General features: G+C 39.0%; 1 protein-coding gene across 1 annotated transcript in view; it reads right to left on the bottom strand.

Moving 5' to 3' along the window:
* The window catches only part of PIK3R3 (phosphoinositide-3-kinase regulatory subunit 3), a 105,840-nt gene extending 94,500 nt beyond the window's left edge, over positions 1-11,340 (bottom strand). The window contains exon 1 of the mRNA XM_005894213.3: positions 10,531-11,340. Within this exon, the coding sequence (XP_005894275.1) occupies positions 10,531-10,636 (106 nt within the window). The 5' untranslated portion in view covers positions 10,637-11,340. The remainder of the gene's footprint in view (positions 1-10,530) is intronic.
* Positions 11,341-12,038: the final 698 nt, after the last annotated feature.

Below are 12,038 nucleotides of genomic sequence, written 5' to 3'. Positions count from 1 at the left end.
GATAGAAAAATCCATCCAAAAATATATACATTGACATCATTTTAAAAGCTAAATCTTTAATTACTAAAGCATACCTAAAGCTAAAAAATAGAAAATAAGTCAGTTTAGAAATGACAAGTTATATAACTAGTCATAATATTCAGAATCCAACTACTTTTTACAATCTCCACAGCATCCACCCTTGTCCAAGCCACCACCATCCCTCAGCCTGTTTACTGCCGTAGCCTCCTAACAGTTTATCCATTTCCATCAGCAGCCAGCATTGTCCTTTTAAGCCAGGAATCATAACATATCCTTCTTCAACACACTTGGAGGGCTTCTCATCACAGTCAAGTTTTTTTCTTTATTAAAGCATATTTGATATACAATATTATATAAGTTACAGATGTACAGAAGAGTGAGTCACAACTTTTAAAGGTTACGCTCCATTTATATTTCTCAGTCAAGTTTTAAAAGCCCAAGTTCTTACAATGTCCTATACAGTCTTCCCCACCATCCACATCATTACTTGTCTTTTAAATCTGACTATATGATAGTTTCCCCTCACTCCACTTCAGCCACACCGGCCTCCTACCTGATCCCTGACTGCCTGACACACATGCTCCTGTGTGTCATCCGGTATTCCCTCTGCCAGGCATACTGGCATATATATCTTACCTCCCATATATCTACCTGACTAGCACCCTCACTTCCTTCACATCAGGCCCTTCCTGTCCTAGTATCTAAAATGGTTTCCGGCGGGAATCCACGGTGGTCCAGTGGTTAGAACTCCACTCTTCCATGCAAGAGAGCATGAATTTGATCCCTGATGGGGGAACTAAGATCCTACATGCTGCATGGCCTGAATGAATGAGTAAACAAATATATAATATTGAAAACAGCAGCTCCCTCACCCAGCACTCATATTTTTGTTCTCTGCTTTTTCTTCATAACATTTATCACCATCACTATGTATTCCACTTATGATTTTGTTTATTCTTTGTTCTCTCCCCTCCCTTAAAAATGTATACTCCATGAATAAAGGGAGTTTTGCTGTTCTGTTGAATGCTATACCTGCCTGGCAATCAAATATTTGCTGAAAAACATGAATTAATTAATAGACATGAACAAAAACATTTTTGGATGCTTAATATGGTCTGGGCATCATGTTAGCTGCTTTACAGTTGTTAATTCACTGGACTCTCAAAACAATCTTATTGAAGTAGGGACAACCATCATTGCCGTTTTTAGGCAAGGAAACCAAAACACAGAAAACATAAGTAAATTGCCCAATGATATATGCTAGGAAGCGGCAGAAGCCAACATGAACTCTGGTAATCTGATTCCAGAACCCTCTCTCTTCACAGCCCCACTATATTGCCTATGAATTTCTAACTAGTTAATACAATCTAATTAAAAGATATGATCTATGAGTTACTTTAAGTGTCCTAATTTTTAAGGTCAGTCATTCAAATCATAAATCAAGTCTTAGGCTTAATTTACCAAACTTAATTTACTAAACTTTGAAATATGGAATTTATAATTTTATAAATGCTTTCTCACACTCATTTATCAGATGTACTAATTTACTCTATTCCAACACCTACAAGCCTCAAATAAGGAAACTGTCAACCAGAGATGTTAGCTTCCTCATCTTCTGGAAAGCAACTGTTAAGACAGGAAATGGTCTGTCATATTTAACTCTCAATACTATGTAACCCTGTGAATTCCAATTTATAAAATGAAAATGGGTTTCATAATACATCACTGTACTAACTAGATTTTAGTTTTGAAAAAGAAAAAAAATTAACTCGCTAATTATCTTTATTTCCAAATACAGAGACAAGAACTTTGAAAAGAGCTATGGTTCTCCAAATTACTTTTCAGAGTGGCCACTGTTGTTTGCCAACCTAGAATTCATCCCCTCCTCTTCCTTCCTAACAGAATCCTTCCCCTGATAATGCCTCAGAGGAAGTCAACACCACTCCAGATTCCACAAACACGGTTATTTCGATAGTAATCACTATTGAACCACTCATGACTGGTTCAGGAATAGACATATGACCCAATTCTGGCCAAAAAGCTGTGAAAGAAGCCTGCTAGAGGCTTTTAGAGAAAGTTTCCTCTCTCTGAATACAGTGGCACAGAAAGAGACCTCTTCCTTCTTTCAGAAGTTGTGTGTATAGAGACAGTAGCCAGTTCCAGGGAGGGCAGCAGAACTGGGCAAGGCAAAGAATATGGGTTTTTACTGACATTGTTGAATTTCTGTAATCAACCAACGCTGAAGCTTATTACATGAGAAGATAAAGTTTCTTATTTCTTAAGCCATGTTGAAATGAGGTTCTGCTGCTTACAGATGAAAATATACTAATTATATACTCTTTTATGAAACATATCCCAGGACGACCAGGACAAATTTCAGGAAAAGAAGTCTGTAGTTCATTTTACAAATCCTTGTTAGAAGTTCAATGTGAATTATACCATACTGAATGACTCTACTGTACAGTTAGAAAGCTAAGAAGGATACATGTGAAAGAATGAACTCTAAAGCAGTATTCCTCTAACACAATCATTTTGATATGGCCTTCTCCAAAATAATTTATATACAAATTTTAAATTTTGACTCATGATTTATATTTGCCTAAGTTTAAAAAAGAAAAGAAACTAGGGAATTCCCTGGTCCAGTGGTTAGGACTCAGCACTTTCACTTCTGTGGCCTGGGTTCAATCCCTGGTCAGGGAACTGAGTAACATCTGCAAGCCGCCTGGTACAGCCAAAAAGAAAGAAAGAAACTACAACAATAACTACCTAAGACCATATAGCCTGGACTTGTTGCCCTATACCCTTACACACAGGTAGACAACTAAACTGGTCCACAAACAGAACATCAGACAGGAAATCGAAGGCAGGATAATGGTGGATGGTATGACATCATAGTGTTGACTTTGGCTTTGTGTTGGCTCATAGTCACAGGGCACAGGGCAGTTTTTACACTGACATGGGACATACAAAATGGAATGATCTAGCAGGCTAGACCTAGTCTACTTCCCCTTTTATTAAAAAAATAAGATAACCCTCTCACTTCATATGAACTTACAAATAATGCACAAGGAGCCAAAAAAAATACCATGGGCGAACAATTTGAAAATTGATCTTATAAGGCTCTACGGTTGACCTTACCTTGTTATCCCAAGTCAACTTCTACACAATCTAAATTTAATTGGTATAGTAACACACTAAACAACTACATTTAACCCAAACTTTCAGAAACTTACTATTCACTTTTACTACTTCAAAATTTCAAATACGACTTTTATGCAAAACCATAAAATTTTGCTGATAACACTATGTATTGCATTTTTTCATTATTCCTTTTGTTACAATAAATTATCTTTAGAACTTTAAAGATCACATGTTGATAATAAATAATACCAACATTTTGAAATGAGTCACAAAATAAAACTTGTTGGGTCCACAGGCCTAAGATTTAACAAAATATTTAGACACTGGGTGTTTAAGCTTATCTTGTTGGGGAAATAAATTACATTTGTGAAATAATTAATGCCATAACAGAACGTGATTTTGTGTCAAAATAAGAGACCAGCCCTAGATCATTAAAGGGGTTCAGTGCTGGAATTTTTAGAGGAAGAAAAGGAGGAAGAAGGACTTACAAAGGATCCGGATTTAAAGATGGGGTAGGATGAGCATAATCTAACATAAGCAGCAGCATAAGCAAAAGGCTGGAGATGGAAATAAGCAAGGTATAGTGAAGTGATAAGCAAGGAATTGGGCAAGAAAAAAAATGAGAATAGAAGATTAGTAATTAAGATGGAAATGTAAATTGGTACCATATTACTAAAGATTACATATGTCAAGTTTAAGAGTATGGCCTCTGCTTAAAATAAATGGAGAGTTGCTAATAATTTCTAAATAGAGCCATAAAACAATGAAAATAACATTTCAGTAGGATTAATCTGGCTGATGAATTCAGGATGAATTTATAGGGGAGGGGAAAAAGAAATTAGAAACAAAGAACCAGTTAGGAGGTACCAGTTAAGAACCTGGGCATTGGTTAGGCAGACAGACTTGCTCTGCTACTTGCTGACAACTGAATAAGTTAGTAAACACATTTGTGTCAGTTTCCCGTCTGTAAAGTGGGATAATAATCGTGCCTATTTTATAAAGTTGTTGTGTGGCTAAACGAAATAATACATATGAAAGCATTTAACATAGTGCCAGGTCTACAATAACTACTCAACAAATGCTGGCAACTATTACCTTATTACAAATAATTTCAAATGTGAGGTGATGAGGAACAAAGGCAATAGAAACTAAAAAGAAAGGATGATTTGAGTGATATTTCCATAGACTCATGAGAGTCTAGAAAAGACCCTAGGGAGTTCTTCCAAAAACAAAATGGCTCCAGTTTAAATGTCAAGGATGAAGAAAAGCATGCAGCAAGATATCTCAAAAGGTTTTGACTACAAGCGTATGCAAAGAGATAGAGTTAACTGAATACTAGCAATATGCCAGGATATAAGCTACAATGAATTGAGTATATTACATGTGCCAAAGGGCTTCCCAGGTGGCTCAGTGGTAAAGAATCTACCTGCCAATGCAGGAGCTTCAGGAGATGTGGGTTCAATCCCTGGGTCAGGAAGATTCCCTGGAGGAGGAAATGGCAATCCACTCCAGTATTCTTGCCTAGAACTCATGGACAAAGGAGCCTAGCTGGCCATAGTCCATGGGGTCACAAAGTGTCAGACACAACTGAGCAGGCACACATGCAGCACACAACATATGCCAAACACTGTACAGGATATTGATATAGTACTTCTAATCTCCAGAACAACTGCGAACGTATGTATTAATTCAATTCTACAGAAGAGAAAATGGATGCTCACAGCAAACTAAGAAGCAAAGCTAGGTTTGGGACCCATACCATCTGTTTCCAAAGCCTGTGTTCTTTCTACTACATTCAGGCTGCATCCTCCTTTAATATCAATAAAAATTATATCACATAGACATATTTGTCATTATTTTTCTATATACTTTGTTAAACATGGTGACCATAAAGATGTCCAATATTTTCTACATTCTAAGAAAAATACAAAGCATGAAAAAACAATGAGAATAAACCTTAAAAGCATTATCAAGTGAAGACTTACCATACTTCTAATGAAACATACTTAGATATACTATAAACTATAATATATTAAAATGAAAGCAATGACTAATCTTTTTCGATAAGAAGATGCAGAAAAAGTTGGCATGGCTTTTTTACATCATTTGATTATATAAACATTCCTTCCTTATTACAATATTATTAAAAAGTGACAACTAGCTCATAAAAGAAATATCTTACGATACACAGAGAAGCATTTTATATAAGATGAATCCATCAAATGTTCAGAGTTATAAAGAAAAATTCAACCACAGAAGCAGGATGCCCAGTTTGCTAACGGTAAGGACCACATGGCAGCAGGTGACCTATTTCTCCAGTGTGTTTCTCAGCAGACATTTTCTTCAACCACAGGCCCAATATGTTAGTTCTCCACCAGAATGTTACTTAATCTAAAATTTTACCAGGATGAAAATACCAAGTATGCCAAAAAAAGTAAGTTTCCTAAAACAACCTTTTCATCTGGCTCCAAAAATACTTTACTAGGTTGGCCATCAAACTATGCAGTCAAGTAACTACTAAACCAGTATTTCTCAGAGTGTAATCCAGAGACCACGGAGGGTCAAACCACTGGGCCCCCCTTTCAGAGGGCCCAAGAGGGTCCAATTTTCACACTATTTTCAGAGTGTTACTAAGACATTATTTGCCTTCTCTACTCTTTCTTTCACAACTGTGTAGTGGAGTTTTCCAGAGGCTATGACCTGTGATATCTCAAAAGACTGAATGCAAGAGCAGACATGGGAATTTATATGCCTTCTATTAAGCCATACATTAAAGATTAAAAGGCCTGACATTAAAAGTTATTTGCAAAAAACATAAAATGATGCCACTCTTCTCACTTTTTTTGTTTGTTTTGGGGGAAACACAGCTATTTTCTCATTTTAAAGTTATGTTAACATGTAATGCTTTATTATTTCTAAATGAATTAAATACTTTTTAACTTCTCAGTTTTATTCTAATATATAGCAAACTTCAATAGAAACAACCCACCTAAACAGAAACTCTTTGGGATCCTCAATAATTTTAAGAGTTTAAGGGGTTGTTGTTGTTTAATCACTAAGTCGTGTCCAACTCTTTGCAACCCCACGGACTGTAGCCCTCCAGGCTCCTCTGTCCATGGGATTTCCCAGGCAAAAACACTGGAGTGGGTTGCCATTTCCTTCTTCAGGGGATCTTCCCGACCCAGGGATCAAACCCGGGTCTCATGCATTAGCAGGTGGATTCTTTACCACCGAGTCACCCAGGAAGCCTATTAAAGGGGTACTGACATTTAAAAAAATGAGAATCACTTTTCCAGACCTTCCTATATTTATGTTTTGCCAAACAATTAAATTTTTTTAATTTTCTATTATCACTGAAGAGATTGCTGCTGCCCTACAGATTCAGAAATTTGTTCTTAATAAGAAAAAATAAGAACAAAAAAGTCTATAATCTTAAAAAGAATTGTATGTTAGTCTAAAAAAGAAATGATTTATTACATCTTCTCAAAATAAACACAATAACAATGTCAAAACTGAAGTGCACTCTACCTATAAGCTTTGGGGATGAGTTTATGATCAGTTGCATATTGGTAATCTTCCAATAGCTCTTATCCCCAAAACAGGGCTCTCTGGGGCTTCCCTGGTGGTCCACTGATTAAGAATATGCCTTGCAATGCAGGGGTCAACCAGTTCAATTCCTGGTCCGGGAGGATCCCACATGCTGCTAGCAACTAAGCCCAAGCCCCCAAGTGCCATGATATCAAAACTACTGAAGCCCCACATGCCTAGAAGAGCAACAAGAGAAGCCACTGCAATGAGAAGCCAGAGCACCACAACAAAGAGTAGCCTCCACTTGCCGCAACTAGAGAAAGCCTGCACACAGCAACGAAGACCCATCACAGCCAAAAAATAAATAAATAAATCTAAAAAAAAAAAAAAAACAGGGCTCTTGGAAAGGACAGCAACTGTTCTGTTATGGAATAATCCTGATTTACAAATCACAAGAGGACTAACCAAGATGCTTATAAGCAATTCTCTGTACCGTAATCTTAACATTTCTGATATTAAAATGTTTTATACTCCATCTAAACAGTTTGGTATTTCCCAGTATTTCTGGGAAACATATAAAGATTAAGACATCAAAGTTTCATTTGGATCCAACCCTTACATTGTCAGTAAATTATAATAGATGTAGCAATCCAGCCAGTTATTAGAATCTTCAGGATACATGGTAATGGTAGTTTTTGAAAATACAGGCTGAAAGAAAGACCTTTGAAAACTAGTTTTTGAGGCTGCTGACAGCAATAACAGACAAAAATTTCATATTTACACTTCAGACTAAAATAAAAATGAAAGTCATATTTTTAAAACTGTAATATTAATATTACAGTTAAGGACCCTAAGTCAATAACTGTGTAATTTGAAAGTTACTTAAACAGAGGCTACTGCAATAGCCAAGAAATGAAGTGACTAAAGACCTTAAGTAGAAAAGCAGGTAAAGGCTAGAAAAAAACAACACTCCTTAGGCATTCGTTAATTCAACACATATTTATTAAATTGTCTACTACTTGCAAGACCTTGACAAGCTAAGAAGCTCATAAACTGGTGGGAAGATAATTCCAAAGGGGGAAGTATACATAAATAAATGCAGAAGCTACTCTAGGCAGAATGGAAAAAGTTCTATCTGAGAAGTGCTAGAAGAGGGAGGGAAAGAAAGGAAGGATGTCTCCAAACAGTAGGGATCAGGGAACACACATTCTGGCAAAGAAGTCATCTAACCAGGACCCTTTATCTAACCAGGACCCTTAACATGTATGAGATTTCAACCCAAGGTGAAAGGCACCCAGAAGAGGGAAAAGCACACAGTCAAGGAACAGCAAGTATGAAACAGCTTCCACAGAACTTGTGATGGACTCTAGGAGAAAAGACTGGAAAATTAGGTTGGAAGCAAAAATAAAGGGACTTATCTGATAGGATAAGCAAGATGTGGCTTTTTTCAGTAGGCAAAGGAAAAGCACTGGAAGGTTTTTAAGTCATTGGAAGGTTTACCATTGGAAGATAAATCATTAAATGATACTTTAAGAACACTGTGGACTGGACAGAGTAGAAACGGGGAGAACAGTTAGTGCACTATCACACCAGTCCAGGAGCTTGATCTAGGATCCTATGATAGGAACTAGGAAAAGGATGGATACGAGACATGCTGCAACCTCTTCACTAAAAATTTACTTAAACATCTCAAAACTTAATTTATCACACAAAATAAGGTTGTTCACATTATTTACACTAAAAACTATTCACTTCATAGGCAATATTTTAGCATACTCAAGTATGTTTCCTTTTCAAAAAGCTGTTAGAAATAACTAATTGTATTCTATTAATACATTAAGCCTACAAATGGGTAATGAACAGTATATGCATATTTCTAATATTCTGACTAGAATCTCAGTATGCAAAATTTCATTTAAGAATAAACATTCTAAACTCAAAAGTTTATTTCCATGGAATACACAAAGTTTGGATCAGAATTTTCTAAACAACCTTTTAAGACCCACAGCACTGTATAATGAAAACAGCTGACTTTTCTTAAAATCATTTTTGGACAACTCAACTCAACTCAGTCTATATTTCTACTAGGCCCATGTTTTTCAAATATTAGTGCCTTCTTCATTTTCTCCCCTCCTCCCCACTCACCTCTCCGCCCAACAAATTCCCTTTGTATGTCTGCAAGGCCAGATATTAAATGAACATAGTATGATTCTAAGGCAGTCTGAATATATGATTCTCACACTAACAGATATGTAGAATTATTAACCTTACTTTTTACAGGAAAGGAACTGATGATGTACTAAATTTCCATTTATGTGAATGACAAATGCATCTAATAGAAATGATGCTTTACCATTAAGGGGAAACAAAGAGGGAAATACACACAATAGATGGGTGGCAAATCTTACAAACTTTGTAAAATACAAAAAAAAGCTGTATCTGGATCGCAGTCACAATTATAAAAGCAAATAAAGAAGGCTCCAAAATGAAGGGAAAAGAAAAAAATTCTAAGTGATCATTGAGAGTGAAAAAGGTTGATTCAATATTAGTACTGGCTCTTAATATAACATCATTTAACACTCTATCACTCGATGACTAATTGAAAAAAAAACACAAAGAGGAGAATTCACTGTTCACAAGGACACAGGAAATAATTTCTACATACATCCTGTAAGACAGTTATACTTCATTACACTTTCATGGGCTCAGATCTTTTCAAAGGTTTCCAAAAACATACAGTCTTATGATAACTGAGATTCCCCAATGACACAATTTATTCTGTAGGCTTGGCTATAACACATTTTTAAAAGACATAACGAAATCATCCTCAACAAAAATAGGCACAAAGGCCCTCTACTTATTCAAAATCATTACATAAAGCACAGTCTATAATTGCAAACAGGATTTGAAAATCTGACAGCTTATAATCAGGACATAGACTTAAAAGAAAAAAAATTACCCAACTTTTCCATTTTCCTTCCTTTCCTTTTCCTACCATATACACAAAATGTCTGTAAGGATCTCAGACAAAGCTCTAAAGTAAAAATAGAGTCTATGTATACTTTACATTATGGGGACTCAAACCTATCACATGTATGTACACATCACATATATTCACACAAAAAAGGTTCTTCCTCTTTTTATGCTAAGAACCGAAGTTACATTAAATACTATACCATAAATTAAGTTAAATCACCCTAAATTAAAGAGTAATAAAACAGTGCACACATATCTCTCTGAGCAACTATATTCTGAAAAGAAAAACCTCAGACTAAGGCCATGACTGAATAAAAAAGCCCAGCCCCTGAAAATCACTAACCGGCATTCGGTTTCCACGAGAGAAAAGGGGGTCTTTAAAACGAATAATCACATAGGCAAGCCCAGTTTCAGAAGTTAACGATGGTAAAACACAGCGAGCCAAACGTACGAAATGACAAGCTTTAAAGAATTCCCCTAAAGGGAAAGACTGACTTTAAGACTGGGATATAAAGCATCCTTTGCAGGTAGAATCTTTAATTGAAACAGGGGGGAAAAGGGGGTGTGGAGGGTACGACGAAAACCTGAACGAGAAGCAAAGGCAAAGTAAAAGAAACGGGTCCTTCCTCCCATCCCCACCACCCCAGCCCCCACCCCCACTCTCACAGGACAATAGGATCGGGGTCCTAACTGCAAACTTTAAACGTGTAAACCAGAAGCAGTTTTTACTGCAGCTCTAACTGCAAATCTGCCCCTCATCCCGAACCTAGAGCACCCAAGAATACTTCTGCCCGGAAAACATCACCAAGGTCTTGTTAAACACAAATCAGACCCATCACAAGATTCTTTTTTTCTCCCAAGTACCTGGAGGATCCATTTCAATATAAAATATCAGTTCTGTCGAATAGGGCATCATCACCTCCCTCCAGTCTGCGTCATCGCGGTCCATACTCCACACCGTATTGTACATCGCGCTGTCAGGGGCAGGTCGTCAGAAAATATATAGAAAGCATATATATTCTTTATCTGATATTTTAAAAATCTAAAAATATATATCTGTAAAAGTCCCACTGGAAAATGTACTTCGGGGTTTCCAACGGCCGGTACAAGTCCAGCCAACTAATAGGACGAGGACGGGGTCCTTCTACCCTCTCCTCCGGCATCAAACAAAATGCCCCCGGAATGTTCAATCTACGGGCTTTTCTCCTCGAAGGGATACAGAGAGGCTTGGGGGGGGGGAGGCGAGGGCAGAGGTGTTAAAAAGCGGTTTTCCAAAAATCTCTTCTACACAGTCGTTCTGCAAAGAGAAAAGCTCCTATAGCCTTCAAATCTTTCCGCGGAAGCCACTTTCGTGTCCTTCGAGAGGCAGAATGGAGAGGGGGGAAAAGAACGCGTTGCAAGAAAGGTGGGGAAGTGACAAAGAAAAGAATAAAAAGGGGGTTGGATATTGCGTTCAAGTTTCGGGGTCCCACTGGTCTGCAAGGAGAGATCCCCAGGGGCCGGGACCCGGGCTTCGTTCCGTTCGGACTCGGAACCGAAGCTGCCGCAGCCTTGGGATGGGGTCCTGTTCCAGAGTCCAGTTATCTCTGCTTGGCCGGACGCTCCCGCCGGGCTGTAAGCGAGCCCGCCAGCGTCTGATCCCCTCACGCTCTGCCCTGACTCCAGCCACTAGAGTTTCATTTTAACGGCGCGGAGGGGGACACCCTCCCCCGCCCCCAAGCTCCCCCGCTGAGGCGCCACCCAACCAGGCCGAGCAGGGGGGACGGCCAGCATCGACAGTGCTCCTTCCACTCTATCCTCCTCGAAGTGTTGGAGTTTCTGTCAGGTGCCTGAGACGGTGTGAGTCAAACTGTCCTCTGCCTCAGCTATCAATTCTCCCCATCGCTCCCTAGGCCTCGGCTCCTTAACCCACCAACCTCTCTTCCCCCCCAAGCCTTAATCAGAATGGTAGGGCCCGGGCGCTGGCTGCTCGCCAGGAGTCAGTGCCTGGAGCACGCGAGCCGGGCCGGGAGGGAGAGGCGAGCAGAAAGGAGAGGAGGGGGAAGAGAGAGTGAAGTGGCTGGTGATTGGCTTAGCCGGGTTGCCGGAGCCCGGAGCCTGCGTCTTTTGTCTGCCTTGCTCCAGCAAAGGAGCGGGAGACGACTGCGCGCCCCAAGCGGGCCAATCAGGAGCCAGCCGGCGCCGGCCGGTGTGGCGGCGATTGGTCGGAGCCTAGTTACTAAGCGGGACAAAGGCAGAAGGGGGAAAGAAAAGAAGAGGAGGAAAAAAAAAAAGAAAGAAAGAAAGCGCAAACGGCGGTTACTGACAGGCTGGGCGAGCGCTCGGGGGCTCAAGCTGCCCGGAGACAGGCGGGGCTCCCGCTGAGGCTCGGT

This window comes from Bos mutus, chromosome 3, assembly GCF_027580195.1.
Source record: "Bos mutus isolate GX-2022 chromosome 3, NWIPB_WYAK_1.1, whole genome shotgun sequence".
In the NCBI taxonomy this organism is placed as follows: Eukaryota; Metazoa; Chordata; class Mammalia; order Artiodactyla; family Bovidae; genus Bos; species Bos mutus.
The sequence above is the reverse complement of the archived record's forward strand: the minus strand, read 5'-3'. Positions and strand labels throughout refer to the sequence as shown.